This window comes from Nannospalax galili, unplaced genomic scaffold (assembly GCF_000622305.1).
Source record: "Nannospalax galili isolate Female #2095 unplaced genomic scaffold, S.galili_v1.0 scaffold298, whole genome shotgun sequence".
Classification (NCBI taxonomy): domain Eukaryota; kingdom Metazoa; phylum Chordata; class Mammalia; order Rodentia; family Spalacidae; genus Nannospalax; species Nannospalax galili.
In genome coordinates this window covers 2,985,590-3,004,143 of record NW_008344488.1, presented here as the reverse complement: position 1 = coordinate 3,004,143, position 18,554 = coordinate 2,985,590, and the positions used below count along the sequence as shown (strand labels likewise).

General features: G+C 37.1%; 1 protein-coding gene across 1 annotated transcript in view; it reads left to right on the top strand.

Annotated features, from left to right (window-relative positions):
• Positions 1 to 11,677: 11,677 nt before the first annotated feature.
• The window catches only part of LOC103740106 (serpin B4-like), a 7,674-nt gene continuing 797 nt past the window's right edge, over positions 11,678 to 18,554 (top strand). Inside the window, exons 1-7 of the mRNA XM_008840664.2 lie at positions 11,678 to 11,767; positions 13,588 to 13,776; positions 14,269 to 14,325; positions 15,732 to 15,860; positions 16,544 to 16,661; positions 17,614 to 17,756; positions 18,036 to 18,191. Of these exons, the coding sequence (XP_008838886.2) occupies positions 11,678 to 11,767; positions 13,588 to 13,776; positions 14,269 to 14,325; positions 15,732 to 15,860; positions 16,544 to 16,661; positions 17,614 to 17,756; positions 18,036 to 18,191 (882 nt within the window). The remainder of the gene's footprint in view (positions 11,768 to 13,587; positions 13,777 to 14,268; positions 14,326 to 15,731; positions 15,861 to 16,543; positions 16,662 to 17,613; positions 17,757 to 18,035; positions 18,192 to 18,554) is intronic.

Here is an 18,554-nt window from a genome sequence, read left to right as displayed (position 1 = left end):
GCTTTTCAAGTGTCTAGAGTTGCAATGTTAAGTCATTTATTTGTGTTCTTTCTGATTTTTTTTCTTTGGTCTTTTTGAGACAGGGTCTCCCTGTAGCCCCAGCTGTCCTGGAACTCACTGTGTAGACCAGGCTGGCCTTGAACTCACAGAGATCTGCCTGCCTCTGCCTCCTGAGTGCTGGAATTAAAGGCGTGAGCCACCACGCCCGGCTCTGATTTTTCAATGTAGGCACTTAGACGTATAAACTTCCCTCTAAGGACTGCTTTCAACATGTCTCCGAGGTTTTCTTGTGTTGTATTGTCCTTTTCATTTAGTTCTAGGATTACTTTTATTTCTTTCTTAAATTCTCTTTTGATCCATTCATCATTCAGGAGTGTATTGTTTAATCTCCTTGCAAAGAAGGCCTTTGACAAAATTCAACATGCATTTATGTTCAAAGTCCTAGAGGGAATTGGACTGGAGGGAACATACCTCAGCATATATATAATAAACCCACAGCCAACATCATTCTAAATGGAGAAAAACTGGAAGCATTCCCATTGAAATCAGGAACTAGACAAGGCTGTCCACTATCTCCACTCCTCTCAAACATTATGACTGAAACTCTTGCAAGAGCAATGTGTCAAGAGAAGGAAATTAAAGAAGTAATAATTGGAAAAGAAGAGATCAAATTATCCCTTTTTGCAGATGATATAGTATATCTAAGAAACACCAAAAAATCCACCAGAAAACTCCGAGAAAATATGAACATGTTCAGTAAAGTGGCAGGTTACAAAATTAATCTACAAAAGTCTGTAGCCTTTCTATATACCAATAACAAGCAATCAGAGAAAGAGTACATGAAAACACTCTCCACAATAGCTGCAAAAAAATAAATAAATAAAATATCTCAGAATATAAACCTGATCAAAGACATTAAAGACCTCTACAGTGAAAATTTTAGATCTGTAAAGAAAGAGATTGAGGAAGACATCAGAAAATGGAGGGACCTCCCATACTCATGGATTGGAAGAGTTAATATTAGGAAAATTACCATCCTACCAAAAGCCATTGATAGATTCAATGCAATGCCAATCGAAATTCCCATGACATTTTTCACAAAACTGGAAAAAAACAAAGATTCATATGGAAGCACAAAAGACCTCACATAGCCAAGGCAACCCTGAGCACTAAGAGCAATGCTGGGGGGATTACTATACCAGATTTCAAACTGTATTACAGAGCTAAAGTCATAAAAACAACATGGTACTGGCACAAAAATAGACCCATAGATCAATGGAACAAAATTGAAGACACAAATATGAGTACATGCAGTTTCAGCCACCTGATATTCGACAAAGGGGCCAAGAACATTAACTGGATGAAAGACAACATGTACAGCAAATGGTGCTGGCAAAACCAAATCTCTGCCTGTAGAAGTATGAAACTAAGTCCCTATCTTTCGTCTTGCACAAAAGTCAATTCCAAATGGATCAAATACCTCAAAGTAAATCCTGAAATTCTGAAACTGTTAGAAGAAAACCCTGGCAAAACCCTACAAAATATAGGGTTAAGATCTCATCTTACCCCAGATGCAGGTAAATGGATGAAACTAGAAACTGTAAGTGAAGTAACACAGACTCAGAAAAAGAAAAAAAAAAAAACTTATGTTCTCTCTCATATGTGGATCCTAGCACCAAATCTGGATAAGTGAGTATGTATCCATACATAACTACAGGAACCAGGATAATGGAAAGGAACCAGGGAGATAAAGGAAAAGACAGAATCTGAAAGAGAAGAACAGTAGAAAACATGTGTTAATAAGGGAGATATGGGTAAAAATTGGTTAGTGTAAGGGAGGGGGGAAGGGAAGGGTATACAAAGAACCTAGGGGATAAAGGGAAAGAAGGAGCTCAAGAGAGGTAGGGCCATAGGAGAAGGGTATTATTAAGGGAGTAATGGGGAAATGGGGGCACCTTAATTGGGGAAACCATGATGGAAGTGTTAGACAATGCAAGAGATAAATAATGCCTAGCTAGTTTTAAAAGCCAGAGGGAACTATGTTAGTCCAACAACCTACTGACAAATTATACATACCAGATCTAGAAATATATGTCTAGGCAAGGTTTATCTGAGAACAATTGGTCTTTGTTCAAGCTTTATCTACATGGCAGATTGTAATTAAAAATACCAGACTGGTGGAACTAACCTTCTTGGATGTTTAACAGACATACATTGAGGCCTACAGTAATTTGGTCAGAGGGACATAAAGGACAGTTTTTGCTCCTTGCCCTCTTAGGTCAACTAGTTCCAGGGGACTATGAGCATCTCTCAAAATGTCCTGTAACTGTGGTGAGTCACCTGTCCTCTTGATCAAGGAGGCCCTGGAGACCCCACCAGATGGACCTGAACCAGTGTCCAGTCTACAAAGAGGAGAGTCAACACAAAGGAAACATTTCCTCCGTGCTTCCAAGCCAAGGCCAAGCCCATGTGACCCCTGAGGAACAGATCCTCAAATGGCCTTAAGAGTAATAATAAATTGGTTTGTCTGGGCTAACTGTATGGCCTTAAATACCCAAAAGGAAAGTATAACCAAAGATTAAAGGGGCCAATATAATTTTTTAAGAGTTCATATGTATAGCTAAAGGCTACATAACAAGAAACAATGCCAGATAGGAAATACCTTCTTTTAAGTTGTTGGCAAGGGTGGCCCAAGAGACTCCCAAATAGTAACCCAGCATAGAACTGTTCATAGAAAATGAACAGCAGACCCCAATCTTATCTGGAGGAATATTGACAACTGATTGCTGCTAGATGAGGAACATCTGACCTTCCTAAAACAAAGACCTCTAGGTAGGCTGACTAGATTCACCGATAGGCAAGTTGTGGGGAACATCTGGGGGTATCAACAACACAGCAGACAGTAACAAGGATGACAGAGTATAAGGGCTTTAGTGGGGGGGGCCTATGGGAGGGTGTCATCTGGGAAGTGGGTATATGGATGAATAAGATTGTTTGGAATGTTCTGTGTGATAATACATGCAAAAAAATCAACAAATTTAAAAAATTAGTTATATTTGAGGAGGAAGCATTAAAATGTATGTCATGTTAATTAGTAGAGGTGATAAATATTACCATTGAAATCTACCCAATGACTATATATCCATACACAGGTGCCAAGGATCTGAGTGCAATTGACCGTGGTCACTAATAATCAGATATATATAGATTAGAGACACATGTGCCAACATCTAAGCATTATTAGCAAAAACAGTGAGTCTTCCTCATTTTAAAATGAAATGGAGGTCTTTTTTAAAGGTTAAAAACTAATTCAGTTTTATGTCCTACAGAGTTTATACGAGTTCAATATTGTATAACTGTTTTAATTCAACTATGAACCTAAAAATTTTATAGCCAGTTTTGAAAGAGATGTATCTTTGCTCTGGAAATTGTTGTTCAGTATGTTAAAGCTGTAATGAGATGCTTCTTCTAAAATATAAAAAAATAAAAATTAAAAAAAAGTAATTGCACCAAGGGACACCTGGGTACAAATGCTTAACCAGATAGGACTTAACATATGTACCTGAGATCTGGTGGGGGGCTATGAGGAGTGGGGAAGGGGGTGGGGATTTAAATTTGATTAAGATGTATTATATAAAATGCACAAAAACTCAATAAAAATATTAAAAATGAAAAAAAGAAGACATCCCTGGGACAACGTTAGAGTCAGGAGTTTTCACATGAGTAACAGATAGTAAGAGGTAAATTCTGAAACTGATTTCAAGAGGTCTGTGCATCTGCAAGGTGACAGGAGAAGATATTTTATATCACTTCACAATATCCACTCTAACTCTGGTGATGTTATATCTTGTGATATTTTTGTTTGCATTTCCTTGATGACTAATGATACTGACCATTTTCATACACTGTTACTGTTGTATATATAGCTTTTTGAGAAATACCCATTCAGATCATCCATCCCTTTTTTGTTTTGCTCTGTTTTATTTTTTGAGACAGGGTACCCTTGTAGCCGACCTGGAATTCCCTGTGTAGAACAGGTTGGCCTCGATTTTACAGAGGTCCACTTGCCTCTGCCTCCCAGGTGCTGAGATTAAAGGCATGCACCACCATGCCCAGCCCTCTTTTCTTTTTGTAACAACCCCAAGAGACCATCTGCTATAAAGTCAGATAGCCATACTACTGAAACCTACACACACTCTGTGTGTGTGTGTGTGTGTGTGTGTGTGTGTGTGTGTGTGTGTGTGTGTGTATTAAAGCCTGCCTTAGATTTTCTAGAGCAGGAGCTCAGACTGAGGTCTTCCTGTAATAAAGAGAAACAACCATATGGAATCAAGGAGGGATTTATTGGAGATGAAGGAGGGGCAAAGATCAGATTTGGTAGAAAACATGATATGGTGTCTGTTGTAAATGGTATTGCAGGGTGGGAATATTAGCAGACATATAGGTCTACAAACTCCCCACCTTAGCTTCCCCATATTTGAGAAGAAATTGGGAAACAAAAAATTGGTAAAGGAAAATAAATTTATTTAGTTTAGCCAACCTGGGGAGAGAAAAGTTCTTACTTTATTTCATCTTTCCTGTAACCATGTTACAGATTAGACTCAGATTAAACTCAGAGCTATATCTCCTAGGAGACAAGTTCCACTTCCTTTGGCATTGGCATTTAAGCTTATATCCCATGATAACTCCTTTTTTAATTTGCTGGGACTTTTTATCTTATGTGGAAACTAAAAAGGTAAACTTTGATCTTGCTTCAAGATTATTCAATACATTACATGCCTATTCCTATATCTGTAGACCGATCTTAGGGAATACAGTACTTGACAATATACCATTATTTCATGCTTAAAGAACTCTTTCCACCCAGCACACCTCTGTAGACAGGTACGAGCACATTCTGGGTAAGAAGGAAGTAATAAAAAGCATGTTTTCTATGATTTGAAACCAGACAATGCTGAGAACACTCCACGCCTTTCACCAGAAGGGAAGAAAAAAAATCTAGAAGACATTTCATAACCAGCCTATGAACATGTTAGTAATTGCAGGATGATTCCTACAAGTGCAATTGCTTATGGTGTGGGTTTTTTTTTTATTCCTGGATTCCTGTAACCAATAAAGTTGGCACCAACTTGCGAAATATCAATAGACATAAATTAGTAAATCTTCATATGCAAAAACGCTTGAGGAAAGATCACTGAGTCTCCTGTGACTGCCCATCAGGATGTCATAATCCTGCCTGTGCCAGGGGCACTCTTCGGGAGCAGGGGAGAAGCATGGAATGGTTTCTCACTTAAACTAATCCAAGCTCTGTATAAAGTTAAGAAAACTGCTAAACATTGCCAATTAATGCTTTTTCTATCAATGCAGTCTCTTCATGTTAATCTTCATTATCTCAGGAAAATTTAGTCTTCATCTGAATTTCTCTTCCGTAGATCGGCCCCAGGAAGCCACAGTTTGCCTTAGTTTATCATTGGATATTTTCCTCCATTTCCAGGCTGAGCTGCTTCTTTTTGCCCCATGGCAAAGTTAAACCCCTTTCTGGGATTCAGGTAAACCCATCCTGTTCCTATAGAGGAGGCTCAGTTTTAAGCCTTGAAATATAGCTATGGATGAAGACTGATGAGACCTTATTTTTCATGTGTGGACGTCCTCTTCCTGGAGATTTGTTCTGTTTTCTTCTGTTCTAGGTCTAATCCTTTAGTTCATCAACACTGATTCAAGGATTTAACACATATGCGTTGATAAGTGAATTCTAAAAACATATTTTGGGAGTTGAATGAGCAGACTGATAAAACATTTCTTTTGAAAATCTTACTATATTTCTTCCTATCATTCCCTAAATTGAATCTATGTAGTTCGAAGCTTTGTTGTAGAGGAACTTCCCTATGGAATTGCAGTACACTAAGACAACAGTCTCATTGCTAGTGTTTAAAAGGGACTGTGACTAGCAACTCTTTTTTAAAAACTTTTGTGAATATCATATATCTTGATAACATTTAGGCCTTCTCCCCTATCTATACCCCCTATATCCCTCCCCCAAGATTTCATACACTCTGTCATATATGTTACGGCTTATCGAGCCATGTTTGTGACCCCAAATGTCTCTCAGTGTGAGTCCATCTACTGGAACCTAGTCAACCTATTTACTGTCACTCCCTTCAAGAAAACCAACTCACCCTCTACCAGTAACCAACAACTTTGGGGGAATATGTATAGAAATCAGACCCCTATACTGGATGGGATATAAAATGGTCCAGCCATCATTTGAAAGACTGTGACATTTCCTAACAATATTTATAACCAGAATTGCTATATGACCTACTATTTATACTTTATGAGTATGTGTCTGTGTGTCTGTTATATGCATGTGTACATGTGTGCATGCAGGTGCATGGGTGTGCTCACCCATGTGGACACACATGTATAGAGCAGAGGTCAATACTGCAATGTTTTCATTTGTTGCTTTCCATTTTGAGTTTTTGAAACCCTGTCTCTCGCTAAGCCTAGAGCTCACTATTTCAGCAGATGAGTGGATAAAGAAAATGTGCTACACCAATACAGTGGTATATTATCCACTTATAAAAAGAAATGAAACACTGATTCATGCTACAACATGGATGAACCTTGAAACTATACTAATTGAGAGAAGTCATTCATAAAAGGGCAAATACTACATAACTTCATTTATAAGAAATTTTTAGAGTTGGAAAAATCCATACAGGCAGGAAGTAGATCAGTGCTTTTTAGCATCTAAAGGGAGAGAAGGATAAATATAATTTCTTTTTAGAGGTGACAAAATTATTATGGAATGATAATATCTCATCTTGTGAATGTACTAAAGCCCACTTAATTATTGGCATAAAATTATGAGCTTTATGGTCTAGGTCTTATATCTCAGGGAAAAGAGGGTCCAGAGAACAAGCAGCTCCACCACAGTGGAGATATGGACAGTGGACAGTGAGATATGGTGTTACTCCTCGAGAACAATAAATTTCTCTATGGCCGTAGGCATCACTCAGGATACAAAGTAGTCCAAGAAATATGCTAGTTATTTTACCAGAAACTTCTTCCTCTTAAAGTTTTTCATTTCTCCTACATCATAGCTTGATAGAAAGCTTAGGGGAAAAGAAGACTGGTTCTATAGTTTGATAGCCATGATGATGGTGTTGGGAGGTGCTGTGGCCCTTTAACCTGTGGATCTTTTAGAAGGTCTTTAGATCATTGGTTGCATCCTCTCAAAGAATACCATGTGTCTTCATCTTTTCTGCTTCCCGGTTCATGATGTGAGCAACTTGTAACACTTTAATGTGCTGCCTTTGCCAGAGGCCCAAACAAATGGAATCCCTAATCTAAGACTTCAGCCTCTAGAAACACGAGCCAAATAAACTTCCCTTTACTTCATAAGTAGGCAGCATTAAGAATTTCTTTTAGCGTTGCAAAATATATTAATGAAGTTGAGCAGGATTTTATGTGACCCTGGCTCCACACTCAGAGGAAATCACCTTGCTTCCATCCCAACTCATTTCCCTATGTGTCATGTTCCTGATTGCCTCCAGATGTTTGCTGGTCCAATCTTTTCCCATGTTGCTTCCTAGAGGACAGGTCTAGGGGCATATACTATTTTACCACTTCTGACCTTTCAGATTTGGGAGCTAGACAACTCTTCAAAGAGTATTAAAGAAAGGTTTTATCTCTTTAACTAGAGGAAATATGTCATTTTTAAACTAGAGGGATGCTTTATGTGGTGTAGGTTACTATTCCAGTTCATTAGCCAGATCACCTCCTTTGAAATTGCTCCTATGTAATTCACTAGCTATATAACCCAGAGATTAATGGTTCTTTGCTTCAGGTTGTCATCTAATCTGTAAAATAGGAAAAAACCAAATTCCTACTTTAGTGACTTTTAAGATGTAAGTCAGAAAATGTATATTCCAGTTCATATGGCCAACAGTGATGAGTATTTTTCTATCAATGGGAAAGCCATGTTTATGCAGAAAGTAGGACTCCAGAGAAAGTGGACTTCACAATAGAATTACCAGACAGCCTTGCCACATCCTACTTTTTTCTTGTCATATCCTCTTTTGAATTTTAATATGTATTAATATACATTAAGTGTACAAAATATTTTCACTACAACATTTTCATATAGATAAATGGTAATTTGATGGTATGTATACTCCTGTCACAACAATTTAATTCCACCCCTGCTAGTTTCCTCCCTATTCCCTAGTAGCTCCCCATTAACATTTCTCTCTCCCTTCCCTCCTTCCTTACCTCCCTTTCTCTCTCTTCAAAAACATGTAACATTTTTCTTTCTAGGTCTAGCATATTTCACTTCATACAGTGACCTCCAGTTCCATTTATGTTTCTGAAAAAAGACGGGATTTTATTCTTAATAGCTGAGTATTAATCCATTATGTATATGGTCCACGTTTTCTTCATCCACTCATCCACTGATGGCCAATTAGGCTGATTCCATTACTTGGCTGTTGTGAATAGTGCAATAGTAAGTACGAGTATGTAGGTATCTCTATTTTATGATTATTTGGATCCCTTCATGTATATACCCACGAGTAGTATAGCTGGATCACATGGTAATTCTTCTTTTCTGGTTTTGAAGGGATCTATATACTAATTTAAAAACCCATCAAGAGTATATAAATGTTCCTTCTTCCCAGAATCTTCCCCAGTACTTGTTTTTGGTTTCCTTGGCAGTCATTCTGACTACAATAAGATGGAATGTCAATGTAGTTTTGATTTGCATTTCTCTGGCAGCTAAAGAGATTGATCACTTTTATACACTTACTGGCAGTCTATATTTATTTTGAGAACTGTATGTTCACTTCAGTTGCCCATTTATTGATTGGATAGTTTGTTAACTTGGTGTTTAAGTTTTGAACTCTTCATATATTCTAGATATTAATCCCTTATCAGATTAATAGCTGACAAAATCTCTCCCTATTCTGTTGCTGTCTCTTCATTCTGGCAATTGTTTCCTTTGATATGCAGAAGAATTTTTATTTTATATAATCCCATTTGTCAATTCTTTTCAATATTTCTGAGCTATTGAAGTCCTATTTAGACAGTCATTGCCTGCACAATATTTTCAAATGGTTTCCCTATGTTTTCATCTAGGATTTTGAAAGTTTTAGTTCTTACATTAAAGTCTTTTATCCACCTTGAGTTGGTATTTTTCTTCATACAGCTTCTCATGTAACCCAATCTGGCCTTAGACTTTGAACTCCTGGCTCTCCTGCCTCCACTTCCTAAGTGCTAAGATTTCAGTCATCTACAACTAAATCTGGCTTGAGCTTTTATATAGAGTGAGAGGTAGGAGTCAGGTTTCAGTCTTGTGCATGAATATCAGTTTTCTTAGCACCAGTTGTTAAAGGGATTATCTTTTCCCCACTGTAAGTTTTTGGCACTTCTGTCAAAATTCAGATGGCTGTAGCTGCAAGGATTTGTTTCTGAATCTTCTGTTCAGTTGCTTTAGTCCACATGTCTGTTTGTCTGCCCATGTAATGTTTTGTCGTTGTTGTTTTTTTATCACTAAAGATCAATAAAATAACTGAGGTCAGGTATTGTGATATTTTCAGCATATCACAACATATCAGCACAATATTTTATTTTTGCTCAAGATAGCTTTGTCTATAGGGTTTTTTGTGCATCCACATGAATTTTATATATTTCCTAGTTCTGTGAATAGTGTTACTGGAATTTTATTGGTAATTGCATTGATTATGTTGTATACTTAAGTAATATGGCCATTTTGAAATATTAATTTTGCCAATCCGATAGGATGCATTTCCACATTGTTCAATTTCTTTCTTTGGGTCTGAAGAGATGGCTCAGGGGTTAAGAGCACTGGCTTCTCTTGCAGAGGAAATGGGTTTGATTCCCAGTACTCACATGACAGCTAACAGCCATCCATAATTCCAGTTCCAGGCAATCCGATGCCCTCTTCTGACCTCCGTGGGCATTGCATGACATGGGTGCAGTTACACATATGCAGGCAATACACTCACACACACAAAATAAAAATAATAAAAAATTTTTAATTCTTTGTTGTTTTACAATTTTCTTTATATAGTCCTTTCATATTTTTATTATGTTTATTCATAAATATTTTGGTAAGTGCTGCTGTGAATGTGATTTATTTCTTGGTGAATTTATTGTTACTGTATAGAGTGTTGATTTTTTTTATAATTTTGTATCCTGCTACTTTTACTAGAAGCGTTTATGGCATGTAAGAGTCTTCTAGTGGAGTCATTAGGCTACTTTAAATATAAGATCACATCTGCTACAAATGGAGATGACTTTATTTCTTTCTTTCTGATCCCTATCCCTTTTGTTTCCTTCTCTTGCCTGATTGCTCAGACTAAGATTTCAGCCCTGGATGAGTAGTAATAGTGGACAACCATCTCTTGCTCCTGATTTTAGAAGAAATACTTCCAGCTTTCTCCAATCAGTATGTTGGCTGTATGTCTTTCATATATAACTTTATCATTTTGAGCCATGGTTTTCTACAAAGGTTTTATTATGAATGATGCTGAATTTTATATGATATGTGATTTTGTTTTTTGTGTATGTGCATTATTAAATTTATTCTTTTGCATATGCTGAACCATTTTTGCAGCCTTAGAATGAATCAAATTTCATCATGGTGTGTGATATTTTTCTTAATTTATTATTTTTATTTTATGTGTATGAGTGTATGGCCTACAAGAAGGTAGGTGCACCCGTGTTGTGCAGTGCCCAATGGGGTCAGAAGAAGGCATCAGGTCCCCTGGAACTGAAGTTACAGATGATTGTTAGCCACAATGTGGGTGTTGGGAATCAAGCCCCAGTCCTCTGCAAGAGCAGCCAGTATTCTTACCCCCTGAGCCATTTCTCGAGCCCCCATGGTGACTGATTTTTAAAGTGTGGTTTAATTCATCTTGCAAGCACCTTATTGAGGATTTGTACATTTATTTTCATTAATGCAATTGGCCTACACTTTCTCTCTTGCTCTCTTCCTCCCCTCGCCCCCGTGTGTGTGTGTGTGTGTGTGTGTGTGTGTGTGTGTGTGTGTGTGTGTGTGTGTGTGTGTGTGTGTGTGTGTGTGTGTGTGTGTGTGTGTGTTTCCTTATTCAGTCTTGATATCAGGGTAATATACTGACTTTATGCAATGATTTCTATTTTCTGGAATAGTTTGAGTTTGGTTCTTGTGAATTCTTCTTCACATATCTTTACAACTCAGTATTGAATCCATCCAATCCTGAGCTTATCTTTGTTGAAAGACTCCACCTTACTCATGTTCCTGCTTCATTTTCATCACTTGTTATTGACCTGTATAGGTAGTTGTTTATATCTTCTTGGCTTAATTTTGGTGAGTGGTATATTTATTCATTTCTTCTAGATTGTCCAATGTATTGGAATATATGCCTTCAAACTATTCCCTAATGAGCCTCTGGATCTCAGTGGCATCTGCTTAATACACCCTTTTATCTCTAATTGTGATTTGAGTCTTCTGTCTTTCTTTGGTAGTTGGACAAAGGGTTTGTCAATCTTGTTTATCCTTTCAAAGAACCAACTCATTGCTTCACTGATCCTTTCTATTGTTCTTTCAGTTTCTGATTGATTAATTTCACATTAGATCCTTATTATTTCTTCATTCTACTAGCTTCAGAATTGCTTTATGGACTTGACATTCATAGCATCCACCCAACAGCACCAAGAGTGCATATTCTGTGCAGCCCATGGAACTTCCTCCAAACTAAATCATAAAGTAAGTCTTAACAAACACAAACATATTGAAATGACTTCTTAAGTTTTATTAGATAATAATTGAATAAGCTAGAAATCAATAGTAACATAAGTACAGAAAATATACAAGCATATGAATACTGAATAATACACATTTGAACAATCAATGGATTATCAAATTTAAGAAGGAAATTTTTAAATTCTTAGAATCAAATGGAAATGGAAACATGACATATTTGACTCTGTAGGATACAATGAAATTTATTTTAAGAGGGAAGTTTAGAGCCATAAATATCTACATTAAATAATGTAGGGAGATGCCACATAAATAGCCTAATGATACACATTAGTGTGTTCCCATTATTTTTATGAGCATCTAACCCTGGCACTCATGAGTGTAAAACTGGTGTATTTTTAATGAGAGAGAAATATTGTGTCTTTAAAGCTCAAACAACTTATTTTTCTGTTTACTCTTTTATATGAAACATTAAAAAAGCTACCATTTAAAATGACCCTTATTTTTTTTCCATTGCTCTTCTCCCTGCTAGCATGTCAGTACAGAACGATAAATAGCATTTCTCCCATTATCTTCAGCAATAGAAAAGTCTGGGATAGCTGCAAGAGGCATCAGAGGTAACAGAGAGGCAAGGCAGAGCATCACGGAGAGGTAAGGGAGCCCTGTTCTTCAGCATCTCCTGAGACCTCTTCAGTATCTCTTTGGATTAAAATTAGAACAATGTTCCCTTTCACATAAAATAATTACTAAAGAATTTGGTAGGATGAATGATATTTTTCAGAACCAAAAACTAGCTTTTTAGTGGTTTGGTATCTGAAGTATGCCTAAAAGGCACAACCTAAAATAAGAAAGATAGTTTTTATTGGGATAAATTGGAGGAGATATCATATGGGAGAATAAAGTAGACAGGAATGTGGAAAAGTTGAAATATCATTGGTATTAGAAAGCACTTATATGCATTTCAGATGACTTAGGGATTGACAGTTTTTGAAAATCTATGATTTGTCCTATGGCAAAAAAAAGAGAGAGAAGTACAGCAGTCAGATATTAATCCTGTCTTTTCTCACAAATTTGCATGTGCAAAAAAGTTAACCTGGTTATGAAATCTAAAGCTGACTTACCTGAAATGCCACTGAAATGACGAGGCACTGGAGGCAAGACGAGAGGTATATATTCCAGATCTCACGATCCACGCATAGGCTCGCAGGCTCCCTTGCCCTCTACTTCCTCCAGAAACGCAGGTAAGCACCTCCAGCTACTACAGCTCAACACTATGAATTACTTTTAGGGTAGCAATGATGTGTTTTATGTCATGCATATATGTTATTCTGCCTGATTGCATTTGTCTTGTTCTGCCGGGGAAAACTTAAATATCTCCTTCATCTAATTTGTCCTTTAAATAATTTATCTTCAACTAAATGCGCATACCCTTACAAGCACATAGGGATTGTTTCTGGCATCTACAGCATCCTGAAGGAAAGTTAAGATGTGAGTTTTGACATCCAGCTGGGTGCTACCTGCAGAAATCTTCAGCTTGGCATTCATTATAAAACCTTTCTACCCAAAACTAGCATAGTGAACAAGGAAATATAAAGATTTTTATTTTAATTACTGATCAACATCTTAAAGAGAATATCTTCTTGACTCTACTAATGAAGAGATTAATACATGTACATTATGGAGGGCTTGAAATATATACAAATATAATGATAACTTTATTTGCCAGAGTCTTCTAACTCAAGTATATTAGTTCCTTAAAGAACTTTTCATTACAGAGTGATGCTCTATTCAGTAGTCATTCTAAAATGAACCTGATGTTTTTCTAGGACTTTCATATCATACCAAAGGTCACCACAAACTCACTTGGTGAAGCAAATATGAAGTTCGCACTAGATCTGTACCAGCAGCTCAGAAAATCAGAGGACAATGTTTTCTATTCTCCTGTCAGTGTCATGACGGCATTAGCAATGCTCCGGCTTGGAGCCAAAGGAAACACGGCACAAGAAATTGAGAAGGTGGGTGTGAGCTTCATTCTGTTGACCAGTTTGAGCTTGTCTCTCCATTACTGTCAGTTAATGAATAGACAGGTGGTGATAGAGGCCTGAGGGGAAGTACGGAACGCTGAGCAGGCATGGCTGTAGCTGAAAACACACCCTCCCGATACGCTGCCTATCTGCTTTCTGAATAAGATGTCCTTTGGATGCTAAGATGATCTCTTTCAGTAGTACAAGCGGAAATGAACTTAAAATGTGACAACTACCAATGCAAGTGATGGATCGGCTTAATTCTAAGGGACCTATAAGCGGAGATTCCCTGGGCACTGAGTGGATGAACATTCACTCAAGGCACTGGTGATAGATTATCTTCTCTGTGTTTTTATACTCTTGTCCTAAAGTTTGGAGAAACTTTTTTCTACTTTTAATTTGTTATTTTTTTTAAGGGTTTTCTTTTTTTCCTGTGATTTAGACAAATATTTTAAGTATTCTTGACCCACTTGTCTCCTGCAGGTCCTTCAAGTCAATGAAGCCACAAAGAAGACAACAGAAAAGGGTACAGCCTGCCAAGTGAGTCCAGGGCACTTTGACTCTAGAAGGGTTTCAGAAGAAAAGTGATAGTGGAAATTTCACATAAACTGAGAAAAAGCCGTTTTACAGGAAATCCCAAACAAAAGAGATTAGAGCGTACAGCATAGTGTCATATTTCATTTTCAAAGTCACTATTTTCATGCTTCTGTTATAGCCACAGAAGCTCAGGGTTGGATCAAGAGCAGGAGAGGCCACCTTCAGCTCTGACTCCGCTCCTCACAGATGGGGAGCATGAGCAAAGCACAACTGCCCTGGATCAGGGCGAACTCATCCCAGTACACTGGGGCCAAAACAGAATCCGACTCTGTGTGCAAACATTTACACCAATGTCCTCCTGTAACTAGGAAATCATAATTAGTGTTTATTATTGTAAAATGACAGTAGTTGTCATTGTTACAATAATGTTACTAAAACAATTTTATCTGAATTATTCAACCATTCTACCAAGAGAAATAAGAACACATGCAGGTATATTTTAGAAAATGAGGGACAGCAGTTAAGAGCACTGGCTCTTGTTGCAGAAGACCCAAGTTCAAATTCTAGCACCCAAATGGCAGCCAATAGCCAACTATAACTTCAGTTCCAGGAGATCCGATGCCCCCTTCTGTCCTCTGTGGGCACTCCACAACATGGGCTCACTTATACACATGCAGGCATAACACTCATACACATAAAAGAAAAATAAATAAATAATTTTTTAAGAAAATGATAACTAGGACATCTGTATTGGTTTAGAGCCTTAATAATGCAAAACTCTTAGCTGGATAATAGAATTCAGAACTGCTTAGGTTAAAAAATTGACTCTGGTAATTTGCTTTTAAAGAGATAATTTAATTCTCTGAGATTTCTTGTTTACATCTGGATTGGACTAAGACTTAGATTAGTGATATGTAGTCCTTAGGTAAATACCAGACACTATTATTCCTACATGCAGAGAATGTACAGGATGAGGGAAAAGTCATAGATCACAGTCAGCTTGTCTTAGATAATACCACCAAAGGGTATAATAGGGTTTCAATCATAATGCATTTAAACTATGCAAACTTCCACGTATCCATATCCTGATGACTGTTAGAAATGAAGTATAGTCTGTACCCTTGAAGAACTTGGAATGCTATCTGCAAAGTCAAACCTAATCATTTAAGCCAGTGAATAGACAGCTCAAAAGTATTTCATCTTTAGTTCAAAAGACAATAGATTGGAAAATATTAAAACAGAAAGAAAGAATTTTCTGGAAGAGATGGAAATATTTAAGATAAAATATAGAAAATACCAACAAAAACAAAAAGTCATCTTTGAGATTACCAATGTTTAGGTATTGACTTTGTGAATTTAGTATTTATATTGGCAAATTACTTTAACGAACACCCTTTTTGACACTGAAGGATGAAAAGTCAGAAAATTTCCATCACCACTTTCAAAAGATTATGACTCAATTAAACAAATCCACTGATGCCTATGACCTGAAGATTGCCAATCATATCTATGGAGCAAACACTTTTCAATTTTTCCAGGTAAGTTTCACCCGACTCTGCACACCTTTAATATGCATCCTAGGTGTTAGATTTCTAAATGGTCATAAGGATTGAGGCACACAAACTAGGCTGATTCATGAAGCACCAGCTCCATCTTCACAGCTCTACTCCACTGAAATTTACCAGATCCTAGCAATGCCATGTGTCAAGTGTAGGCCAAAGGATTATTTCATGGAAAGAGAGGATGTTGGTCAGCAGAGTTGGTCATGAGATGTCATTAATGACCCATCACTGACTCAATCGTAGATACTATGTTTTAGCAGGAAATGTATGACCAATGGGATTGCTGGAATGAGCAGGCTTTGATAAATCCCTGGAGAGAGCTGGGAAAGTACCAGGGTTGGGGATGTTTCCAGGATGGAAGACAACCCCAAGGGATGAATTTACTGGTCGGGCACAAATCATCAGGAGCAAATCATCTCCCTTAGAGCAGCTTCTGATGAAATTTACAAGTCACAGCCTAGTCTCCACCTGCCTTTTTCCAGATAGTATTGCCTTCAATGACCTCCTTGTACCAGCCACATTTCCTAGCTGGTATCTGAATACAAATATGCATGCTCATAGGATAATAGATTTGGTCAGGGTTAGCCATCAGCTTATTATAATCGCAAATAATGAAATTTGGGTAGTGCATTTAATTCCTTTTTCTTTAACTCTCAAAGGAATATTTGGAAGACATTAAGAAATTTTACCTAGCCAATGCAGAATCTCTTGATTTTGTAAATGCTGCAGAAGAAAGTCGAAAGAAAATTAATTCCTGGGTGGAAAGCCAAACAAATGGTAACGTATGAGGAAGTCACAAGATAGAAACAATTTTAGTACTCTGTGAGTAAGCCCTGTGCTTAGCACAGCCTGGAGTGCTGGAGTGCTGGAGTGATTGCTGAGGTGGGTTTTCAGAGATCTCAGATGGTCATAGTAAATAAATATCAATTGAGCCAAGGAAAACTATGAAGGAAATCACAGGAAGCCAATTAATAAAAACAAAGCAAGAGAATCATTTATATATGACCTGGGTGCCAGTATCTTTGTGATCTCAAATCTCCAGACACGTTTTGATCTCACATCTTTACTCAAAGTCAATTTTGGATATTTAAGAGAAAACGTCTCTTTTACTAATCAGAGAAACAAGCGCATTTCTTGTCATCTCAACTGGAGCTTCAAGACCACATCCCTACTCAGACCTGGAGGGTTTTATCACACAGTCTTCTCCATCTGTGGCAGAGGTCTCAACAAAGTCTCCATTCTGTAGACACCTGTCCCCTCTCTTACCTTTCATTATAGGCCAAACCTACAGCAATCCAGCATGAAATTGAATAGGAAGAACCCACAAGGAGTAGTGTCTGACAGCATGGGGAGTGTGTTTCAGACTATAGAGCTCATTTGTGCTAAAGAACAATCAGGCTTATTATCTCTGAGTATTGAGCCTCAAAATGGAAAATATATATACAGGAAGGAAGTTGTTGAGAGAGAAATGAGGGAGAACAGTTGACAGAGTGGATAAAGTCTGTTTGTCTGTATTCACTGTGAATCTTATGACAAGAAATGGTCTTTCCAGCATAGTCGCTTTCATGGCACTATGAGGAACTCCGCACATTGCGAATAAGTCAATGAGTCTTGAAAGTAATGACCTGGGTGAACAAGTGATAGTGACCAAAGGTGAACTCTTGTAAAGCATCTTCCAGAGAAACCGCTTGTGCATTCACAATAAACACTTTTGTTCTTTCCCTTGCAGGAAAAATCAAAGACTTATTTGGCAGCGGGACTCTGAAAAGCAACACTGTACTGGTTCTGGTGAATGCAGTCTATTTCAAAGGACAGTGGAATCATAAATTTTATGAAAAGCGTACTAAAGAAGGAAAATTTTGTCTGAACCAGGTATTGTCTGTAGTTTATTTACATAATGTGATATGTGATATTTAGAAGATTCAGTTTAAACACGATGGGATATCCCACTAAAAGTACAAAATATACCATTGTGTCTTCTTTAATTCTATGACTTTATTTAGTTCAAAATGCCTAAGGGACCTTTTGTCTATACGTCACAAACTTTTAGTGTTATCTCTTCAAGGGATTTTATGCTTGGTCTCTTAATCATATTATTTGTTTTGTCTTCTATCTCCTTTAATATTTCTTTGGCACATTAATCTGTTGCAGAATACGAGCAAATCTGTGCAGATGATGCAGCAAAGGAATTATTTCAACTTTGCCTTACTGGAGGATGTACAAGCCAAAGTCCTAGAAATACCGTACAAAGGAAAAGAGCTAAGCATGTTCGTGCTGCTGCCAAATGAAGTTGATGGTCTGAAGGAGGTAAGATTTACATCCTTTCATTGCCTGATTTCTTCCTAAGGTACCAAATTTAAATAAGACACTAATAAAAATGATTAAATAATAAAATAATGAAAACTTTAAAGAAGATTTTGTGTTTCACCTACATTTTACAAATATTTTACATAGATCCTGACACACACTGAAGGCTTAACTAATTATTAAGTAGAGTTAGACACATTAAATATCAATTTGATGGCACTAATATACAACAATTTAAACTTAATTGAGAAAAACATGGTAATATGGAAAGTGTTGGAAAAATAGGTTATGTATGTAATAATATGTATAGGAAACTAAAAGAAGCATCTATTAAAATAATGCATAGTTGTCTGGTAACATAAG